Source organism: Colobus angolensis, unplaced genomic scaffold, assembly GCF_000951035.1.
Source record: "Colobus angolensis palliatus isolate OR3802 unplaced genomic scaffold, Cang.pa_1.0 Scaffold118, whole genome shotgun sequence".
Classification (NCBI taxonomy): Eukaryota; Metazoa; Chordata; class Mammalia; order Primates; family Cercopithecidae; genus Colobus; species Colobus angolensis.
This window is the reverse complement of record NW_012112919.1, coordinates 7,222,924-7,244,667: the sequence shown is the minus strand read 5'-3', so window position 1 is coordinate 7,244,667 and position 21,744 is coordinate 7,222,924. Positions and strand designations below refer to the sequence as shown.

Below are 21,744 nucleotides of genomic sequence, written 5' to 3'. Positions count from 1 at the left end.
CCTGTGTTCCCCATTCTGCTCAAGTTTAGTAAAAGCCCCACATGTTGGAGCCTTTGGGTACTGGATCCCAGAATTGCTTTTTGTTAACGGTCAGTTCTGCTGACTTTTGCTTTCTCCTATTATTTATTCAGCCCACCTACTTGTATTTCCTTTGGGTTAAGAGGGAAGTGTTCCATTAAACATTTAGCTTCTAGATTTTGCTTTATTTGAGGCATTCATGGGATTGCCACAGAGTTGTTCTCTCGTAGCAGATTCTGTGTGTATAATGTGCTGTCACATAGGCCCACCACAGGAGAGCTATTATGTAAAAGCTTGGTGGGACCCCTAGGGGAGGGGCAGTTTTGGGGCAATTTCTTCAGTTTACTCCTAGGGTCATGTCTTGCTCCCTCTGGCCTCTTTCTCTTTGAGGGACACCCTTACCTTTGCCATTAAATCATCTTGAGAAACAGTAACATTTGAAGCCTTCTTGTATACCTTCTCCCCAGCACCTCCCCCTCTTTAGCCTCCTGAATTTGTTACACAGGATGAATCTTGGCTGGTCTAGTGCTATAATAATAGCCCCTCCTGGCTTGGTCACCAAGTCCTGTGGCACGTTCCTCCTCCACATCTCTTGGTTGGCCACCTTCCGGCCTTTCTGGCTGTGGCTCAGCTCCTCCGTCTCTCCTCACCGCACTGATCTCAATGGCCTTTTGACCACCCTGTCCCTTGGCCTCTTTCATTCCAATATGAACTCACCACTCTCCTACTTAAGAACCACTTAGGACCATCTCCTTTGTGTAACATAAGAGGGCCTGGTTCCTTCCTAGCTGCATCTTCTGCCCACTCCTCCCCAGGCCCCAGCATACACCTCTCTGTGTGTCTTGGCATTACTTTCCATCTGGAATGCCTCCTCCTCTCTCTCTTCTGTCTCCAGAGTCTTAGTCATTCTTCAAGGACCCATTCATACATAACCTCCTCAAGGAAGCCTCCCTGATTCCTCTGATGGAGCCTGTGGTTTCCTGCCCAGGATGCACAAGGTCTACTGTAGCTCCTCTATCACAGCATTACTTGGTATTTTGAGTATTTGGGCATTTTCAGTTATCCTAGCTGGATTATTCATTTAAAGAGGAAAGTGGCTGTGTCTTATTTATTTTTATATTCCCAGTGCCTGGTGTATGGAAGAAGCTTATGAAATTTTTATTTAAAGTATTGCTAGGTAAACAAAGGAAATTAGACAACCATACAGGCCAGCTCTTCTCAACTGAGGTTCTACAGGAGACTTTTGCCCCAATACTGTCAGGCAACCATTGTATGTTATGAATTAACTTCTCTCCTTGCTTCTGGAATGATTCTAGTTATAGATCATTCCTGGGAGAATTGAGAAAAATCTATCCTTTTTTGTAGGACTTCATTCCCAAGTGGAATGCACTTTGAATGAGGGTGGTGTAGATAGCATGATCCCTGTCATGGTGATATATCTATGCAAAGAGCAGAAGCTGACAGAATACAGACCAGAATATTAACAGTGGGTATCACTGGGTTGTAAGATAACGGTGATTCTTAAATGTTCTGTTCTTACATTATTTTCTGAAATTTCTATTTGTGTGCTAACAGGGTTTTAAAAATATTTCTTGGATAAGGCAAATCAGAGTTTCTAAACCTGCTCATCAGTTGAGAGTAGAGTTCTTGTTTTTAAATGTAGCACCCTACATTGTGCCACACTGAGCCGGGAATCACCAAGCTGAGCCACGCAGCCTTGCCCTTGGAAAATTAGGCATTGGTGTGAAGATGGCTCCAGCTGTTAGCTCTCTGGACATGGGTATCTCTTCTTGCTGCCACTGGACACTTTGTGAATTGAAAGGCTAAGGTTCTAGCAGACATGGAAGCATCAGTAGAGAAATTACCATACTCCCAGCTTTGTATTCTCAAAAGCAAATGTAGAGGTTATTTCTTTTTTTTTTTTTTAATAGCTAAGAGTGAACATAAACGGGGGAATTAAGTCTGGTACGAGTCTTACATGTTAATTTTTGTTCATCACCTACTGTTTTATCCAGCCCTAGTTTCATTCCTGAGTTTTGAATTTGTTTGACCTCACACAGTCATATCCTTCTCCTTCAAGAATCTACCAGTCGATACTGAAACAAGTCGATTTGGCGATAAACAGGATATTTACTTAGTCTCTAAGTTTCTCCCATCAAGTCACTATTAATTACGAAGGGAAAATAGTTAACTCGACAGTGGAAAAACCTAGCATCTACCACCTTAACCCTTAATCGAATCAACATCACGTGCCTCCTGAGAAGTGCTTTGAGAAGGGCACAGGATCACTTCTGTGATATTCCAGCCAAAAATGCATAAATTGAATCTAATCATGAAGAAACATTAGACAAGCTCTAGTTGAGGGACTTTCTACAAAATAAGTGGCCTGTACTTTTAAAAAATGCCAAGGTCGTGAAAAACAAAGGAACTGTTTCAGATTAAAGAAGGCTAAAGGAACATGACAGTGAATGCCAAGTGATCCGAGACTGGACCCTGTAACAGAAAATAACATATATACTTGCTGTTTTTGTTCTAAGGCCATCACTGGGGCTAGTGGAGAAATTTATATAAGGTCTTTAGGTAACAGTACTGAATCAGTGTTAATTTCCTAATTATCATTATGCTGTGGTTGTTTAAAGGGGATGTCTTTGTTTTTAGGAAATACTGAAATATTTAGGGGTAGGTGTCATCATGTCTTCAACTTTCAAATGGTCCAATAAATATGCACACAGTATACTAATGGAATGGCAGCACAAAGGTGGTAAAATGGTAACAACTGGGGAGTCTGGTTAAAGGGCAGATGGAAATTCTTTGTACTATTTTTGTAACTTTAAGTTTGAAATTATTTCAAGATACAGTTTAAAAACCGCAGCCTCCAGATTGTGGGTGCTGTGGCCAGTCTAGCATCGGAAGCCACCGTGGGGCGTCTCAGTGTCTGCCTTTTCCATGGTCATTACAGAAGTCATGCCCACAACACTGAGCTTTTTTGCAGAATTTGTTTTGTCTCCTCTGGTACCATCAGAAAACAGGGTGGAGGGTCGGACGCAGTGGCTCACGCCTCCCAGCACTTTCGGAGGCTGAGGTGGGCAGATCACTTGAGGTCAGGAGTTCGAGACCAGCCTGGCCAACAAGGTGGAACCCCATCTCTACTAAAAATACAAAAATTAGTTGGGTATGGTGGCGTGCGCCTGTAATCCCAGCTACTCAGGAGGCTGAGGCAGGAGAATCGCTTGAAACCTGGGAGGCGGAGGTTGCTTTGAGATTGTGCCACCTCGCTCCAGCCTGAGCAACAGAGTGAGACTCGGTCTCAAAAAAAAAAGAGAGAGAGAAAAAAAAGAAAACAGGGTGGAGGAACACTAACAGTGTGGCTTTGCTGGACCAGAAGGTTCCTTCTAGCCCCCAACCACCCATTGTCACTGCTATTTTAGGGGACTGCAGTCCTTGTAGCTCTCAGGCATCTGGTCAACAGCTCTGACCCATACATTTACCTGGTTTAGACTAGCCCTACGACTGCCTCTGAAAGAGGCTTTCCAGGCAGAATATAAGTTTTAAAATATATTTAAACACATTTGAGGGTGTTTATGCACAGAGATCAGTGCACTTCACCAAGGTGCTTTGGTGGAGCCCTTGGAGGGTGCGTTTTATCCAAATCCTCAGCATTTGCCAGTTAAAGATGGGTCTGTCCGCCACCTTGACAGAACTCAGGTTGTATATGTTTTGGCAGAAATCGCGAATTTACTATGTTTTGCATGATGAAGAGGGTCCTTCCTCAGCCCCACTTTTAAAATCCAGTTTAGGGCAACCTTCTACACTTCCGGCTGGAACCTCTCCTGTGGGGAGGGGAGCGGGCGGCAGGGGCAGGTCTTGGAATCAGAGGAGGATCTCTGAGGTGCTGCCTGTAATCGTTTTGTGGGTAGGTCTGCTTGTAAGAATTTGTAAAGAGGAGTTCCTCTGAAACTCCCCAGCCCCGGGAAGCAGAAGGAAGAACAATGCTGGGCTTCTCTTCCTGTTCCTGGCTTTTCCTTGGAGTTCTCCCTTCCCAGAATTTCCTGTCTCTCAACCTCCACTCTGTTTTCTCCGCCCCAGTGTTCCCCCACTGTCTTTCATTTTTATGTCTTAAATCCATCTTCTCCCACTTATTCCAGCTTTCTGATTTTCTCCCCTAGATGGCTGTAACATATTACATCCATTGAGTAAGCTAAGCTTCATGTTTCTTGTTCTTCCTTTGAAATGTAGATGAGTGAGTATCGTAACATTTTACTGGAGGAAGGGGCCATAGAAATCTTGTCACCCAACCTGGCTTTTTACAGATCACCAAACATCCTCAAAGAGATTAAGTGATTTGGCTGTTATCAAATAGCCAAACAGTTGAGTATTTCATCTCTTTGCCCTTCTCTTAAAAACAAAAACAAACAAACAAAAAGGCAAGTGTGGTAACTCACGCCTGAAAATTCCAGCACTTTGGGAGGCTGAGGTGGGAGGATTGCTTGAGGTGGGAGGATTGCTTGGGGCCAAGGGTTTGAGACCAGCCTGGGCAATAAAGCGAGACTCTATCTCTACAAAAAAATTAAAAATGTAGCTGAGTGTGATGGTACACACCTATCATCCTAGCTACGGGAGGCTGAGGCAGGAGGATCACTTGGGCCTAGGAGTTCGAGGTTACAGTGAGCTATGATCATGCCACTGCACTCCAGCCTGGGTGACAGAGTGAAACCTTGTCTCAAAAACAACAAAAAAGAAAAAAAAAAAAAAGATCCATTTGCCATTTTCTTCCATGGTGAGGGGAGGGGGTGACAGTCATTTTATACTGTTCCCCTAGCCTTCCCTCAACAAACACATACAGTGGGTCTTGTTTGAAAAAGGATCTTAGTCCCTGTTTTCCATGTACCTGGTGCCATCTGGACATTTAATAAACCCAATGATTATGATACTTGGACACCTAAAAGGTCTGGTCTTCACAGTGGTCTCTTGTTAGGACCATAGTGATTTTGGGTTAACTTTGTGTGAGGAGATCTAGTTGCAGGCCAGTGATCATTCATTCTGTTCATTCATTCTGCAGGTACTTGTTAAATGCCTTTTATATGCTAGGTACTTTTTAGGTTCCTGGATCACAGCAGTGAACAAAATGGACAGTCCCTACACTGGGAGTCTTATATTTTAGTAGGGAGAGCAGAGAAGAGGCAAATATGTGTCAGTGGCAATTAATGCTATGAAGGAAAGCAGGAAAGTGAGGGGGTAGAAGTGGTGTTTTACAGAGGGTGGTCAAGGAAGGCAGCTTTTGAATGAAAACCAGAACGGAGATGGTGGGGAGGGAGCCAACCAGAGGGGCAACAGAGGAAGGGCAAGTGGAGCACGAGGCGCCCTTGGTTGACATGGAGTGAGGAGGAGAGTGTGAGAGAGGTGGAAATGGAACTGGGCTCTGAGAGTAACCGCCCTCCTGACATCTTTACCACTTCGGTAAAGTCTTGGCGAAATCCCATCACGTGTGCCGGGCACATTACAGTTTTAGAGAATGTTCATATAGTCCAAGGGCTCAGAATTAATTGCCTTAACACTTTTACATTTATAAAAAGCAGGTAATGATGTATTCTCAACACTAGAGGAATAGTAGATTTGAAGTAGATTAAAAAGCATGAGAATCACTGAAGTGCTTGCATCTTGGTTGATGGTCAAAGTTAGTACAGTGTTGATTGTGCATTCACACAGCAACATTTTAATTTTTTTCAATGCAAAAGGTAGGTCCTTGTAACTCTGCTCAGTTTGTGGGAGAATCTGAAAATATGTAGGCTAAAAATCTGTTGTTAATTACACGTGCTTTCCTCCAGCTGTGAGAAACTTGGTGGTGGGCAGGATTTCTCAAAGTGCTGCACCCACAAAACACTGGGGAACTTGGTTAACAAGCGCAGTCAGCGTCCTCACCTGGATCTACTACCAGGTAGGGCATTCTGGGGATGAAGTGTGGGAATCTGCATGCTTTGCAGCCTCTTCCAGTGTTGTTGGGTTTTTTATTTTTATTTTTGGTTTTTTTTTTTTCTCTTGAGACGGAGTCGTTCTGTCGCCCAGGCTGGAGGAGTGCAGTGGCACGATCTCGGCTCACTGCAACCTCTGCCTCTCAGGGTTCAAGCGATTCTCCTGCCTCAGCCTCCCAAGTAGCTGGGATTGCAGGTGCCCAGGCCGGCTAATTTTTGTATTTTTAGTAGAGACGGGGTTTCACCATGTTGGTCAGGCTGGTTTCAAACACCTGACCTCAGGTGATCCACCTGCCTCACCCTCCCGAAGTGCTGAGATTATAGACATGAGTCACTGCGCCTGGCCCTCTTCCCTCTTGTACATGGCCCTCTTCCATGTACAAGTGGTTCTTGTACATGGGGAGGTTGGAGAATTCCTGGTAGAGATAGTGGTGAGGGTGTTTATAATTTAAACTGAACAAATACTAGGAGCTAGTGGGAAATGGTTGGGTGCGGTCTCAGCACCAGCACTTTCTCAGTGGTTTTGATTTCATGGGTGATATTTCACACTCCTAAGAGACAAATGAGACACTGCCCACTCAGTTGAAATCGGAAAGTACCGTATAGTGGGGGTATTTTTCCTTTTGGTGGCAGGAGTGGAGTGAGATGGTTATAAAGAGGCCCTGCTGCGGTGTGTCAATCCAGGAGTGGGTGCTTTCCTCCTGCGTCTGTGTACAACTGTGCACAGCTGTGCACTCTGCATGGGCCAGCTGCTCTGCCTGGGTCAGTGTGTGGATTCAGGCCCGTGTGTGTGTGTTGGCTTAGGCACCATTATACAGGTGAGGACACAAACACGTTTCCCGATGAGTCAAGAATTTTTGAGATTCTGCAATCCAAACAAACCTAGAAAAAGATTAGATATTAAAACTTGTATTATCCATGTTTATACCACAGGCAATATTGCGTTGTCTCATTACCCTCATTGACTTTAATAATAAGGCCATGTGGAAATTTTAAGGTATACAATGACTTGATCCCAATGGTTAAAATCAGGGGTGATTTTGCCCTCCCCCGGGGATACTTGGCAATGTCTGGAGACATGTTTGGTTGACAAAACTGGAGGGGAAGAGAAAGAGGACCAGAGATACTACTAGCATCTAGTGGGCAGAGGCCAGAGCTGCTTCTGAACATCCTGCAATGCACAGGACAGCCCCTAGCACAAACGATTACCTGGTCCCGATGTCATTAGTGCTGAGGTTGAGAAACCCCACAAAAAGAATTGAATACCATATATCTGCATCATGATAGATTAGGATTCTAAGTGAGTTTTGATGTAAAAAAGAGTTCCACTGCTAAAACTAGTTTGAAATTAGCAACCTAGATTTTACAAGGATGACAAGCTTCTTGGGAGGACAAGGGAGGACAGGTTGACTTCTGGAATCGTAAGAGAGAAGTAACGTGTCAACAAGAGCTCAATAAGCCACAGAGAAGGCGCGGGGCTGGGGTGCTCTTGAGCATTTCCAACTAGAGCGTTGCCCCCTGCCCCACCCCAAGCTGCTGCTCCCTCTTGGGTAGGGGTAGAGGAGAGTTAGGTTTAGAATATGCTTGCACTCCCTGGATCCTCGCCTCTGGGCCCCAGCTCTGTGGCTGTTGTGGCTGTTGTCATCATACCCATGGGTGGCATCAGTGAGCCCACCTTGGGAACACGCTCTCTGACCTCACTGTGTGGGTGCTGTGTGTCAGACATGCTTCGGAAGGTCCCTTTTCCATAAAGCTCTCTCCACACTGCTGTAGTTACAGTCTCGTTATTTCTCAGGGCCTTGGGTTTCTGGAGAGCTGGGACTTGGTCCATCATCTTGTCTCTATGTCCTCACATAGAGGGCTCCACAGTATGTTGGAGGAATCAGTGAAACTTCTAGAAATTACACTTTTTTGTGGATACAATGGGAGTACCTATATTACTTATAATTAGGTTAAAGTGATTTTAAATGCATTTTGTTTAGGAACTAGTGTGTTGCTTTCTTAAATAATGGTCATTTCAGTGTCTGAAACTAGACTTGAAATCGGCACATGAGAATTCCACATTTTGTTTAACGCTTCCTTTCTTTCTCTTCTACTCCTTCATGGTCAGTTTTCCCGAAGTCAAGATAGGCCTGCACTTTGTTCTTCCACCTGGGGATCTTACCTGTTTCTAGTAGCCGTTAACTGTCTTCTTTATTCAAATAGCCCCAGGTCCTTTCCTCCAGCTGTGGCAGACCCTACTAGTGCCTTTTAAAGCTGCTCTCTCTCTTCCTTTCTTACTGACAGAACCCTAACTTTGGGCAAGCAGCCTGCCCAGCTTATAAAAAGTTCCCAGCCCACTCTGCAGCTGGGGCAGCCATGTGATGGGGTTCTGGCCAAGGAGATGTGAATGGAAGGCCATCAGGGGTCTCGGGAACAGTTTCCCAATAAACTGATCTAGGAACTGCTCCCTTCCTGCATCTTCCTTTTTGCCTGATATCGGAGCCACCCCTCTCTTCCTGTGTCTTCCTCTCCTCCAGCCTGAATGGGGCAGAGGTTGGCCATGTGCTGATGCTGGAAGAGCAGAAGATGCCAGGAGCTGGGGACTTCCTGACATTGCAGATCCGCCGTACCAGCCCTGGTCTGCTTGTCCCCGGACTTACTGTTCTATGAGAAAAATAAACCTCTTCTTGATTAAAGGCCACAGCAGCCAGGTTTCCATTACCCAAAGCCAAGTGCAATCCCTGACTGATGCTCCAGCTTAGGTCCCTCCTGGGGTGTCAGGCCTGGTTATCAGCTGTTTGTGGGATTTACCAACCTAGCAGCCCACAGGCTTTTGGGACTCTGCAAGGCGAAGCTGAACTTAGTGTCTCCATGGTGTTTTCTCCTCGTGGCCTCTCTCTACAGAGGGCTCCTCTGTGACCTGAGTCATCCTCTCCCTTGACTCTCGCCTCATCTGTTCCATCCCAGGTCCTATCCATGCTGAGCCTGTGGTGCCCAGAGCGCTGTGGTAGTCCCTCAGCAGCCTCCCTCCTCCCTTGTCCCCGCTGCTGCCTCATGATTTTCTCCACGTTTCATGTCCCCCTCCTGAATAAAATCTTCCAGGGCCCCTCATCATCCATGATCTTCCTGAGCTTGACCTTGATCTACCTTGACCTTGCTGACCCAACTTACCGTCCTAGAAGCAGAGCCTGGGACAGGGGTTCAGGGACTCCTGATTTGCTGAGGGAGCTCCCAAGATGAAGAGAATAGGACCAGGCAAAGCTGAGCAAAGCTGTGGTCTCAGCCCAGACCTCGGTAGCTTGAATTGCTCTCACGGTGGTCCCACCTCGAGGCAAGGGGGCCAGCCTTTAACACGTCAGTCATTTAGTGTCTGGGGCTGGAAGGTAGATGTGCAGAGAAGGGGACACCCGTGTTCTAGTAGCAGCCAACATTCAGTGGCCATAGCAGGGCCACAACACTGCTCTCGTCCTGCCTGCACCCCCCAGCCCCACCTTGGGGCAGGACTTGCTTGGCCCCTTCATTCTGTCTGCCTACAGCACACCACGTCTTCCCTCCTCTTGGCCGTCCCCTGTGCCCCTGCTGTAGTTGTAGCTGCTGCATGTTGTCGCTAGGCGACTTTAACCTGCATGCATCCCAATGCTGTCTTCTTGGCTGAGTTAAGGCTTCCTGCCTTGTCTTCCTTTCTCCTTTGCCAAGTGGAATTCTTCATGTCAAACACAAAACTCCAGCGGTGACTTGAATGGCTGTTTTCTCCCTTCCCCATGGATGATAGGTCCCTAGTACCAGTGTAGGTGCATGGGAGAGGGCAGTTCATTTGTTCTGCACAGTGGGTGACCTGCTGCAGAAGTTCCAGCCGGCCCCATGCACGTTCGCAAGTACCACCTGGACATTTTTTTTTTTTTTTTGAGGTGGAGCTTTTCACTCTGTTGCCCAGGCTGCAGTGCAATGGCACAATCTTGGCTCACTGCAACCTCCGCCTCCTGGGTTCAAGCAATTCTTCTACCTCAGCCTCCCAAGTAGCTGGAATTACAAGCGTGCACCACCATGCCCAGCTAATTTTTGTATTTTTAGTAGAGATGGGGTTTCACTGTGTTGGCCAGGCTGATCTCAAACTCCTGACCTCAGGTGATCCACGTGCCTCGTCTCCTGGACATTTTCATGTGGTAATTTATCATCTCAAATTCATCATCTCCACTCAAGGACAAAAATTGACTTCCGTTCCTATTCATTTCTCTGATTGGGACCAAGGTTTGTCCCTGTGTGCTTTTATTCATCACCAGTGTTGCTTTTGTTCTGGCTCAGAGACTTCTGTCCCCATTCCTTCCCCGTCCCCCTCACCAGGGTAGGCCTCAGGCTCCCCTCCTGCCTGGACACCACAGTAGGGAGGGCCCAGGATCCTGCCTTGTTGCCCACCCAGCATGCAGCAGACTAGGCTTCCTAGGCTTCCTTGTCTCCTGCTGTTCTGGGAAGTCCTTCTGCTCTTGGAATCCTCCCACCCCACAGATTATTCTTTGCTGGCCATATTAACCTATAAGCTGCACCTGCTCGCCTTCCCACACAGTCCACTGCAGCCATGTTGGTTTATTCTCTGCTTTCCCAACTTCAGATTTTTATTTATAACCATCTGTGCCCTGGTGTGACCTTATTATTTTAAAATGCAGCCCCCTCCCAACATTACGAATACCCTCCTGTTGTTCCAGGTCCTCCCCATCCTGACCACTTTGCTGCTGGAAAGGCACGGGTGTGGAGGTGGGTAGATGTGGGCTGGAGTTCTCAGCTCTGTGTCTACCCATGTGTATCCTCTGGCAGGTTAAATGCAGATATCAATCCAGTGATATAAGTTTTTTTAGGATGTAGTGAGATCATATGCAGGCTTATGCTTCTGAATAAATAACAGTGTGCCTTACTCATGCACCAGTAATTATCTCTATAGTTAATTTGGCAATACATCATGTACTGCTTTATGGCATTTATTATACTCTTATATTAAATGGTTAATTCTTAATTTTGAAGAAGTTAAATGTCTTACAAATTGAAAGCCCAAGTTTGCCCTTATATGTCTTCATTAGGGCCTTAAGAATTATTGAAAATACAGAAATAAGTTCTAGTGTTTGATAGCACAGTAGGGTACCTATAGTTAACAGTAATTTATTCTGTAATTCAAAGTAACTAGAAGAGAAGATTTGAAATATTCCCAATACAAAGAAATGATAAATGAGCCTCGGCAGCATAGCGAGACTTTGTCTCTACTAAAAATTAAAAAAATTAGCTGAGTATGGTGGTGCACACCTATAGGTCTACCTATTTGGAGGGCTGAGGTGGGAAAATTGCTTGAGCCGGGAGGTCAAGGCTGCAGTGAGCCATGATTGCACCACTGCACTCTAGCCTGGGCAAAAGAGTGACAGCCTGTCTCAAAAAAAAAAAAAAAAAAAAGATAAATGGTTGAGGTGATGGATATCCTAATTACCCTGATTTGATCATTGTAAATTGTATGCATGTATCCAGATATCACATGTATTCCATAAACATGTAGGATTCCAGCACTTTGGGCAGCTGAGGCGGGTGGATCACCTGAGATCAGGAGTTTGAGACCATGGTGAAACCCTGTCTCTACTGAAAATACAAAAATTAGCTGGGCATGGTGGCAGGCGCCTGTAATCCCAGCTACTTGGGAGGTTTAGGCAGGAGAATCACTTGAACCCAGGAGGCAGAGGTTGCATTGAGCCGAGATGGTGCCATTGCACTCCAGCCTGGGCAACAAGAGCCTAACTCCATCTCAGAAAGAAAAAAAAAAGTGTATAACTATTTATCATTTTAAGAAAACACACAAAAAAGAATTATTTCTTCATATGGGCTCTTTAAGAAGAATCTGTTACATTTTAATATGTGGGTAGAAAAATATAATTTTGAAAGTCAGGCCTTCTCTGCATAAAGGTGGTTGGTGAAACCATGATGCGGAGGCTGTTCCTGGAAACCTGAGTGAGAAGAGGATCCAATTGTTAAGCCCTGGGGATCCTAACTCTTAGGAGATGAAAAAGGAGAAAGAGGAGGTAGCCACAGGACAGAAAAAGACAGAGCAGCCTTGTGATGGTCTGCCAACAAAAGCCTTGGAGGAATGCCTGTAACTGCCATCGCCTCCAAAACCCTCCTAAGAGACTGCGTATTTATTCAGTAAACAGATACAGATGCTCTTTATGTAACTCTTCCCCGTCCTAGGCACTGTGAAGGCAGTGGTGTGCAAAGCAGAGACCCCTGCTTGCGTGGAATCTGCATTCTAAGTGGGTGAGACAAGACAAACATGTAATTCAAAAGTATACGCTTATGAAGAATCACGTGTCTCATGATTAGTGTTAGAAAGAAAAAAGAAAGCATGCATACAGGAATATCCATATAAGCAATTTTGGTAAGTAGGGCACATCTGTAGTTTTATTATTCTAACCCAAGCATTCACATTATGTAAGTTAATTGAATTAAGGAGAGGGTCTCGTTTGCTTAACTGAATGGAGGCTGTGTGTGCATGTGTGTGCGCACGCACCATTGGCTGGGTGACTTTAGTGTGGGAAGGTGTTTGTGACACCCTGTGTCTCTAGCTGAAGCTGCAGTGCCAGAACAGATCAGGTGAGAGTGTGAGCCTTCTGAAGGGAGGGGCTTCCGTCATCCTTTGTCCATCAGGGATTCAATCACCATCTCTTTGGAAGCCCAGTGAGGCTTCCACAGAAAAGGAGCAAGCAGCCCAGTTTCTGCCCCCTGAGGCAAACTGGACTTGCTGAGTGCCGACATCCTTTATTTTGCATCTGCATAAATCTATTTTTTTCCAGCTCAGCAAATGTGTGGTCCTTTCTTAGTGAAGTTCCTCATGATTTGTTTCTGCTTTTTAAGTCTAAATGCTTAATTTGGGGGATATTTTTGTCCCATACTAAAGAGATGATCAAGGGGTCCTAAAAATATTTTGTTTGGGTGATTTTCAAATGTCTTTTCATAGCTTAAATTTCAATCATAGCTTAAGGATTTCCTCCCTAAGTGAAGATAGTTTCAGTTTTTCAGAAATAGAACTGGCAGTGCATGGAATTCAGGTAGTAAAAAAAGGAATGCAAAAAGAAATGAGCTCACTCACAATTGCACCACCAGACCACGCATGGTGACTCACGCCCATAACCCCGACACTTCGGGAGGTGAGGCGGGGGCATCGCCTGAGGCCAGGAGTTTGGGACCAGCCTGGGCAACATAGAGAGACCCCATCTCTACAGATAAACAACTGGGCACAATGGCACATGTCTATAGTTCCAGCTACTGAGAAGACCAAAGTGGGAGTATTCCTTGAGCCCAGGAGTTTAAGGGTGCAGTGAGTTATGATCACACCACTGCACTGTAGCCTTGGCAACAGAGCAAGGCTCTATCTGTAAAACAACAAAAACAAAACAATTGTACCACCTGTTGATGACAGGTGTACTTTTTTCCAGATGCCTCTACACCTATAATTACCTATGGCTACATGAACACTCTTCCCCTGCAGTCTGATCATTTTTTATTGGTTAAAAGTATGATTGCCGGCCAGGCGGGTGGATTACCTGAGATCAGGAGTTTGAGACCAGCCTGGCCAACGTGGTGAAACCTCGTCTCTACTAAAAATACAAAAATTAGCCAGGTGTGGTGGTGCATGCTGGTAGTCCCAGCTACTCGGGAGGCTAAGGCAGGAGAATCACTTGAACCCAGGAGGCAGAGGTTGCAGTGAGCCGAGATCACTCCAGCCTGGGCGACAGAGTGAGACTCCATCTCAAAAACAAGCAAACAAAAAAGTATAATTGCCAGCTGGAAATGATGGCTCACACCTGTAATCCCAGGACTTTGGGAGGCCAAGGCTGGTGGGTCGCTTGAGCCCAGGAGTTAGAGACCAGCCTTGGCAACATGGCAAAACTCCGTCTATACAAAAAAAAAAAAACTAATAATAATACAAAAATTAGCTTGGCATGGTGGTGTGTGCCTGTAGTCCCAGCTACTCAGGAGGCTGAGGTGGGAAGATGGCCTGAGCCCAGGAGGTCGAGGCCGCAGCAAGCTGTAATCACACCACTGTACTCCAGCCGGGGTGATAGAGCAAGACCCCGTCTCAAACCAAAAAACAAAAATATGATTGCTATTGAAATTTATGACACAATTATTCTAGCAATTAACAAAGCATGTCCCTGATTCAATGTTCATATAATCCAACCTTCAATTGCCACCTTTTCACCAAACAGAACATCGCAAACAAAAGAAATGAATGAAAACAGTCCAGATGGTACCAAGGTGATCATGACTTTCAGCTGATAAGCCCTGGCTTCTCCAACGGATCATGGAAAGGCCACTCCACTGTTTGTTTGTTGTACCCAGCTTGACCCTTCTCTTGTGACGCTGAGGGACGTGGAATCCACATGGTCCCTTGCAAATCAGAAGAAGTAATACCTGCTGAGCTGAAGTAGAGGGATTTGATGAAACTTCTTGGGAAGTCAAACTTATACTGTGGAGGCTAAAGCAACTCCATCTTTGATGCTAATCTGCCATGTTGACTTCTGACCCCAGTCCCAGGAAGGCTTCTAAGGTTTCTACATTCACATACTTACTGTAAATCTTGCCCTTAGGTCAAAATAGTCTTGCAGTTATACCATAAGTCCTGCCCTTCAGCAAATTCTTGCATTTTCCTGAGGGCTAGATGTCAATGTCCTATACATTCCTTCAGTATGGTATATAAGACCTGGATGTATAAGCCCTCAGTCTGGGGTGGAATAGCATGGGCAACCATTATGCTGTCTTGCCGCCACCCAGGACATGGCCTCTGTAAGTCCCCATCACGGGTTTCTTTCTGAGAAACTAGATTTGTCAGCCTCTTCCTTGGCCTATGGGGGTGGGTTTGCATATGCCTGCCCACCACAGAGCACATACCTTTAATAGATATATCCCAGGAGATAACTATATGTGCAGATGCATAGATTTTTTTTTTTTTTTTTTTTGAGACGGAGTCTCGCTCTGTCGCCCGGGCTGGAGTGCAGTGGCCGGATCTCAGCTCACTGCAAACTCCGCCTCCCAGGTTCGAGCCATTCTCCTGCTTCAGCCTCCTGAGTAGCTGGGACTACAGGCGCCGCCACCTCGCCCGGCTAGTTTTTTGTATTTTTAGTAGAGACGGGGTTTCACCATGTTAGCCAGGATGGTCTCGATCTCCTGACCTTGTGATCCGCCCGTCTCAGCCTCCCAAAGTGCTGGGATTACAGGCTTGAGCCACTGCGCCCGGCCTGATGCATAGATTTTTATAAAACTGCCTTTTTCTTATACTTTTCAGTGTCAATAAGTGTAAGTACTGAGTACTTTAAGCTAGTGCTTCTCAAACTTTAATGTGCACATAAATGTCCCGGGATCTCATTAAAATGCTGGGGCAGGGCCTGAGACTCTGCATTTCTAACCTGCTTCCAGGTTACACTGATGCTGTCGGTCAGAGACCCTGCTGTGTAGTGAGATCTTAAGTACTGTAGAGTATTCATGTAGTTTGTGCTGTAATTTACCACCAAATTTCCTGCTGTTGGACATTTTAGATGTTTCATTTATTATTATTTTTTTTGTAGAGGCAGGGTCTCACTAGGTTGCCCAGACTGGTCTCAAACTCCTGGCCTCAAGTGATCCTCCCATCCCAGTCTGCCAAAGCACCAGGATTACAGGTGTGAACTACCACACCTGGACATTTGGATGTTTTGATAGAGTTTATGCTTTATTCTTGCCATTATAATTTCTGTTAACCTTCAGTTTTAGTTTTACTCTTAGCCAGTATTGAGAAAATGCTTTTCTTGGAAGTTTATCTTGTTTGATGTCAGGCTACAGACATGTAATGCACATTTCATTCCATTTGAGATGTTTCTTATGGGGCTGCTGTGTGCCGATCTCTGTCTTAGGTGTTAGGGATACAAAGGTGAACAGAGTTCTGGCTCTGCAGCTCATTCCTCCAGGAGTCTGCAAAAGAAAATTCAGTTCATTTTGGTAAACAGAGATAGGGACGTGCCCAGGGATAATTGTGGTGTTGAAAAATGACCTCAGAGATAAGGAAAGAGATGCTTGAGCTGGGTTTAAGGATGAAAAGTAGTTCACCAGGCAGATTGTTGGGTGGGATTCCAGATTGTGGGCACATCATGTGCAAAGGCACTGAAGCAACAATTTGGCACATCCAGGGTTCTAACAGTACTTCTTTGTGCAGTGTGATAGACAAGTTTGTCACATGAAGTCACAGAATCTGAAATAAGCTAGGAACAAGTAGGCAAAAATGTATTTTTGAAAGATGGCTTTGAGAGGACAAAATTGAGATCAGGGCATTCCAGGTGAGTGATTTCTATTAAAGGCATGTAGTGAACAGGAGAAATTCAGGAGGTATTATCGGCAGGCCCTGGGGATTGACTAGGATTGAGAATGAAAGTCTGGTTGACCTGCAGGTTTTCATCTTATGGCCGAACGGGTGGTTCAGATACCAAAGAATGAAAGGAATAGAAGAAAATGCCAGGTTCTGTTTAGGAATGTTGCCTGAGGTGAGGATAGCAAGCAAGTCATTAGGTATATAGGTCTGGGCTTAGGTGAGAGGTCTGCATTAGATGGATTTGGTCTTCAGGAAGCCATTGTCACCCCTAGTCTGAAGCTTGTACTTGTCACAAAGTTGCTGGAAGTGCCACGGCATCTGCTGCCTAAAAACCCAAGAACCCAAATGCCCACGACTGCTGCAGGAGTCACATGTAGACACCCTCCCTTGCCTGCTACTACTGCTGTCCAGAGCTTCACCAAGTCAGGGGAAAAAAAAGATTGTGTCCCAGTCTTTCACCAGCACATCCTAGGATCACAACTTCATGAGAAGCCAGCTGGTAAGAGAGAATTTGGAAAACATCTACAGGCTTATAGTGTGACGGGCAGAGTAGAACAAGAGCCAGAGCACTGTATGGCTCAGCAACAGAGCACCTGGAGGCGGAGGCCCCAGAGTCTTTCTCATACTCTTACCACAGTCATCTTTGTTCTCTGGAGGTCCGCTTTGGTATGAAGTGAGTATCATTCCAGTCATCTCAGAAGCTTCCATTTTAAATATGCACAGGCTACAGGTAGCCTGCTGGTTCCCACCACTTGGCTGACCATACGTGAAGTAACCACAGAGTTGTGGTGTTTGAAAACCTTCCAGGATCTCAGTTGTTCTAACTTCTCGTTTAATAAATCAGCAGATTCTTCAGCAAAGGTTTATAATTAAGGCCCTCAACACTTACTGAAACTATTTTGATAGAATTATACATAATGATAAAAATTCTTGCTACACAGAATTAGAATTAATGAGTTAAGGAAGAGATTGTTTACAATAGCAGAAAAAAAAAAAACTTGAATTTTTTTCAAAGAAGATGGCAAAACCCTAACGGGAAAAATAAAGTGATTAATGAATGAGATATAACTTCTTCCATCCAACTAAAAACTATAGTGAAGACATTATTTCTTAAATTAATATATGCATTTATTATAATAGTAACTAGTGCCTATATTAGTTAAGATATAACTTTGCCTTTAATTAACAATTCCTTAAACAAGACAGAAGCTTATTCCTCTATCATAGACCAGTCCAGAAGTAGAGTGGCAGGTTTCTGCCCTATGGGGTTGTCCCAGGGGCCCCATCTCCTTCTCTTGTTGTTCCACCATCCTTGAGTAATGTCCTCTCTGTGTGGTCCAGAGTGGCAGATCATATGTCCATATTTCAGTCGGGAGGAAGAGGGGATAAAGGAGAAGCCAGAGTATGCCAAGGGATGCACCTTGAGAATTGCACAGGATGCTTCTGCTCATATCCCATTGGCTAAAACTTAGTCTTGAGTCCTAGCTCCAGGGAGGCTGGGAAATGTAGTCTTCATTCTGGGAGGTACTATGCCCCCACTAAAATCAGAGCTCTATTAAGTTGAGAGTTAGGGGAAAGTGAATATATGGGGGAGGCAGACCAATTTCTACTACAGTACCCTTTGGAATATTATTTAGAACTTGAAAATTGTGAATAAAATTATTTCAAAAGAATAAATAGGCAGGCACAATTAACATATTTTTTAAGAAAAGTTTTTTTAAATTGCCATATTCTCTTTTTTTCTTTTTTCTTGATGTAACACTTCTGCTTTTAATGTAACTTTCTTTTTAAACTTTTTTATTATATAAATTTTAACCATACACAGAAATGGGGAGAATCGTGTAGTGAGCCCTAGTACCCATCTCCCAGCTTTAATAAGTTACCAGCTTAAAGTTAGTCTTATCTATTCTCCCTGGCCCTCCACTTATCCCCTTCCTGAGTTTTTGAAGCAGATCTCATTTTCGCTCTTTGATCTGTAGATATTTCTGTATGTAGCTCTAAAAGGTAAAAGTCCTTTTTTAAAAAAATAAACTTTAAAGTTTAGGATAATTGTATTCACATGCAATTGTAAAACACAATCTAGAGAGATTTTATGTACGCTTTACTCATTTTCCCCCACTGGTAGCATCCTGCAAAACTATAGTACCATATCACAGCTGGAGTCTGACATGGATACAGTCAAGATGTAGAACATCTCCATCCCTTTGTGTTGCCCTTTTATAGCCACATCTACCTCCCCTTCCATAACCCCTGACACTCACTAGTCTGGTCTCCATTTCTATAATTTTGTCATTTTAAGAATGTTAAAAATCAGCTGGGTGCAGTAGCTCATGGCTCTAATCCCAGCACTTTGGGAGGCCACGGCAGGTGGATCACGAGGTCAGGAGTTCGACACCAGCTTGACTAACATGGTGAAACCCTGTCTCTGGGCACACACCTGTAATCCCAGCTACCCATGAGGCTGAGGCAGGACAATCACTCGAACCCGGGAGGCAGAGGTTGCAGTGAGCCGAGATTGGTGCCACTGCACTCCAGCCTGGGCAACAGAGCAAGACTCCATCTTAAAAAAAAAAAAGAAGAATGTTGTTAAGAATCATACAGTATGTAACATTTTGGTTTCAGCTCCGCATAGTTCCCTCTAGATTCATCCACTTTATTGCATGTAACAACAGTTCATTCTTCTTTATTGCCAGATAGTATTCCATGGTATGGATGCAACATATAAAGGGTCTTTGAAAACCATAATCCATCCTCCTAACTCTCCCCTCTCTTTCTCCCCACTGCCCTCTTCACTCTTCCCCTCTCTTCACAGCAATGCCAAGTGAGTACACGTATATGAAACTGAGAAGTGATTGCTCGAGGCCTTCCCTGCAATGGTACACCCGAGCTCAAAGCAAGATGAGAAGACCCAGCTTGTTATTAAAAGACATCCTCAAGTAAGTACCGCCCCTGGGACTGAAGATCCCCCTGCTTTGGGTCAACTGTGTAGAAGTAGGAGAAAAATTCAGTGAGAGCCTCAAGATGGCTAATGTTGGAGAGGCACACTTGGTCAAAGGCTCATTCAAAGGCACGTCTGAGTGAAGACTGAGTGCACAGCTGGAGTGGGCCTGAACAGCTGACTGTATAATTGGTAAGTGCACAGTGCCCAGTAGCTGCTCGGGCCCTGTACCTTGGCCTGGATGCCTGGGAGAGCAACTCTCACCGTGCACTGCTCTTCACGCCCTTATTTAACAAAAGAGGGCTTTTCCCTTAGCTATTGTAAGTTAATCTAAAATATGGTTAATTAAATTTCCCTGAAGGCACTTGAATACTATTAAATATCGAATACTAAAAATGGTAACAGGTGTTTGAGCCAGGTCACCCTTACATGGTAATAAGTGGTAGAATTAATGAAGGAGGAACTTGGCAGGTTTTTTTTTTTTAACATATATACCAGTCAAACCCAGTTGAAAATTGCCCTTTTTTCATGTCTAAACATAGAAATCCAATCTTGCAATCTAGTCTTCTGTCTCACTTTACTGACTTAGGAGGTGTAGGAAAAAAGGAAATTTATAAGAATAAAGCTTATGTCACATTCAGCCTCCCTTTAGTCACCAACCAGTATTTATTGAGGCCCACAACGTGCCTGACATGCTGAGCGCCAGCCACAAGGCAGCAGGGGAGATAGACCTGCGTCCTGTGCTGCTTAGGCTGTAGGTGAGGTGGACTCACACCGGGAATTAAGGCACAGTCTGATATATGCTACAGACACTGGGCCTGCCTTCACGCTCTTTTCTTTTCTTTCTTTCTTTTCTTTTTTTTTTTTTTTTAACTAAAATAAGGGAAGTATATTCACTGAATGTAACACCTTTTCTGGGGCTGAAGAGAAGAATAGGTAATATTAGGTTTACAAGATTAAAAATTCAAAAAGTATTAAAGAGTCTCAGTGAAACAGCTTCTCATCCCTGCTCCCCATTTCCCCTTCATACTTAAAGATAACCAGGGTCACCAGTTTCTTGTGTATATGAGAAATATTTTGTGTGTGTGTGTGTGTGTGTGTGTGTGCTCTGCCATGCCCCCTGCCCAAATCCACTTTTACACAAATTGATAGCATCCTGTTCACTTATCATTGTACACAATCCCATTGTACACAAGGGAAGAATTAAGATGCTTGTCCAAGTTGTCATGGGAAGCCTGTTTAAATTAGAATTTTAAAGTTTTAAAAACGCTCCCACCAACACTTCATTGTATTCTCATCCTCAAATATTAAGAATATTTTGTATGTATTATGTATAGAGTATTATGCTAGATGCTTTTTTTGAAAAAAAAAACTGCCCCTTTGTTTAGCAAATGGATTATTTTCTCTTTAATTATTTCTTACATTTGTTTTTTCAAGAACAGAATTGTTTAAAGCAGTGGTTCTTAAACTTTGGTTGGAACTTTTTAGCTTGTGGTTTGTGTCACTGGAGAACTTAGTAAAAATGAGATTTCTAAAACTAAGACTAGACTCAGCTCTTTTCTCCAAGTCGTGTGTGTGTGTGTGTGTGTGTGTGTGTGTGTGTATTAAACCATATAATAGTATGAATTTATCAGATCTTTAAAAATATTTTTTAGGTCATCTTAAGGGTAACTAATGATCTCACTTCCCAGTCAGCCTCACTTCTGGGTAGAATTCTTTAGAAGTACTATGAATAGACTGTTTCTTTTTTTTTTTTTTTTAAGGACTGACAGAATTTTAAAGTCACAAAAGATTGAAGCCAAGATTCTATCGCTCAAGTCTATTACTTGATTTGAAGTTCAATAATTGGCATTGTGATTCAGGTTTTGTTACAGTGCTCTTGCAAAAAAAAAGGTTATTCTGTGTTTGCTTATAACAAAGACAGTCATAAATGACTAGTTTATCTTGTCAGGAAAATAGGAAATGGCCCCTTCCTTTCACCCCAACGTCAACGTAAAGATTGTAGTTTTATGCTGCAGAGCAGGCAGACTCATTTAGGATTCCGTTTTCAGTTTCACATTGCATCTCATGATTCTCACATGACTACATCATAATACCTAATTGATTTTTTTCCAGATGTACATTGCTTGTGTTTGGAGTGTGGATCCTTTATATCCTCAAGTTAAATTATACTACTGAAGAATGTGACATGAAAAAAATGCATTATGTGGACCCTGACCGTGTAAAGGTTAGATATCCCATTGGTGTGGTTTAAATGAAAACATTGTCAAGCATATGCTTAAATTATAATATCATTAGTCTACTGTGTTACAAATATATGTTAATAAAAGTTTGAACACAGAGGGGAAAGTACTTAATCTCAGCACTCCAAAACCAAAGACAACCTTCTTCTAAAAACCTACCACTAACTACTCCACAGTAGCATTCTCCCATTTACTGCAGCTGGGATGTGGGATGAGGTAGGCTCAACC

The 21,744-nt window shown here is 44.0% G+C and overlaps 1 protein-coding gene across 3 annotated transcripts in view; it reads left to right on the top strand.

Moving 5' to 3' along the window:
- Window positions 1-21,744, top strand: part of ST3GAL5 (ST3 beta-galactoside alpha-2,3-sialyltransferase 5) — a 53,519-nt gene that overhangs the window by 8,931 nt on the left and 22,844 nt on the right. For 2 of the 3 annotated variants that reach the window (XM_011964124.1, XM_011964134.1), the window contains exons 2-3: window positions 19,148-19,271; window positions 21,389-21,500. In XM_011964124.1, the coding sequence (XP_011819514.1) occupies window positions 19,148-19,271; window positions 21,389-21,500 (236 nt within the window). Of the gene's footprint in view, window positions 1-14,718; window positions 14,785-19,147; window positions 19,272-21,388; window positions 21,501-21,744 lie in introns of those variants that run through there. The other variant, XM_011964131.1, reaches the window with a different exon arrangement.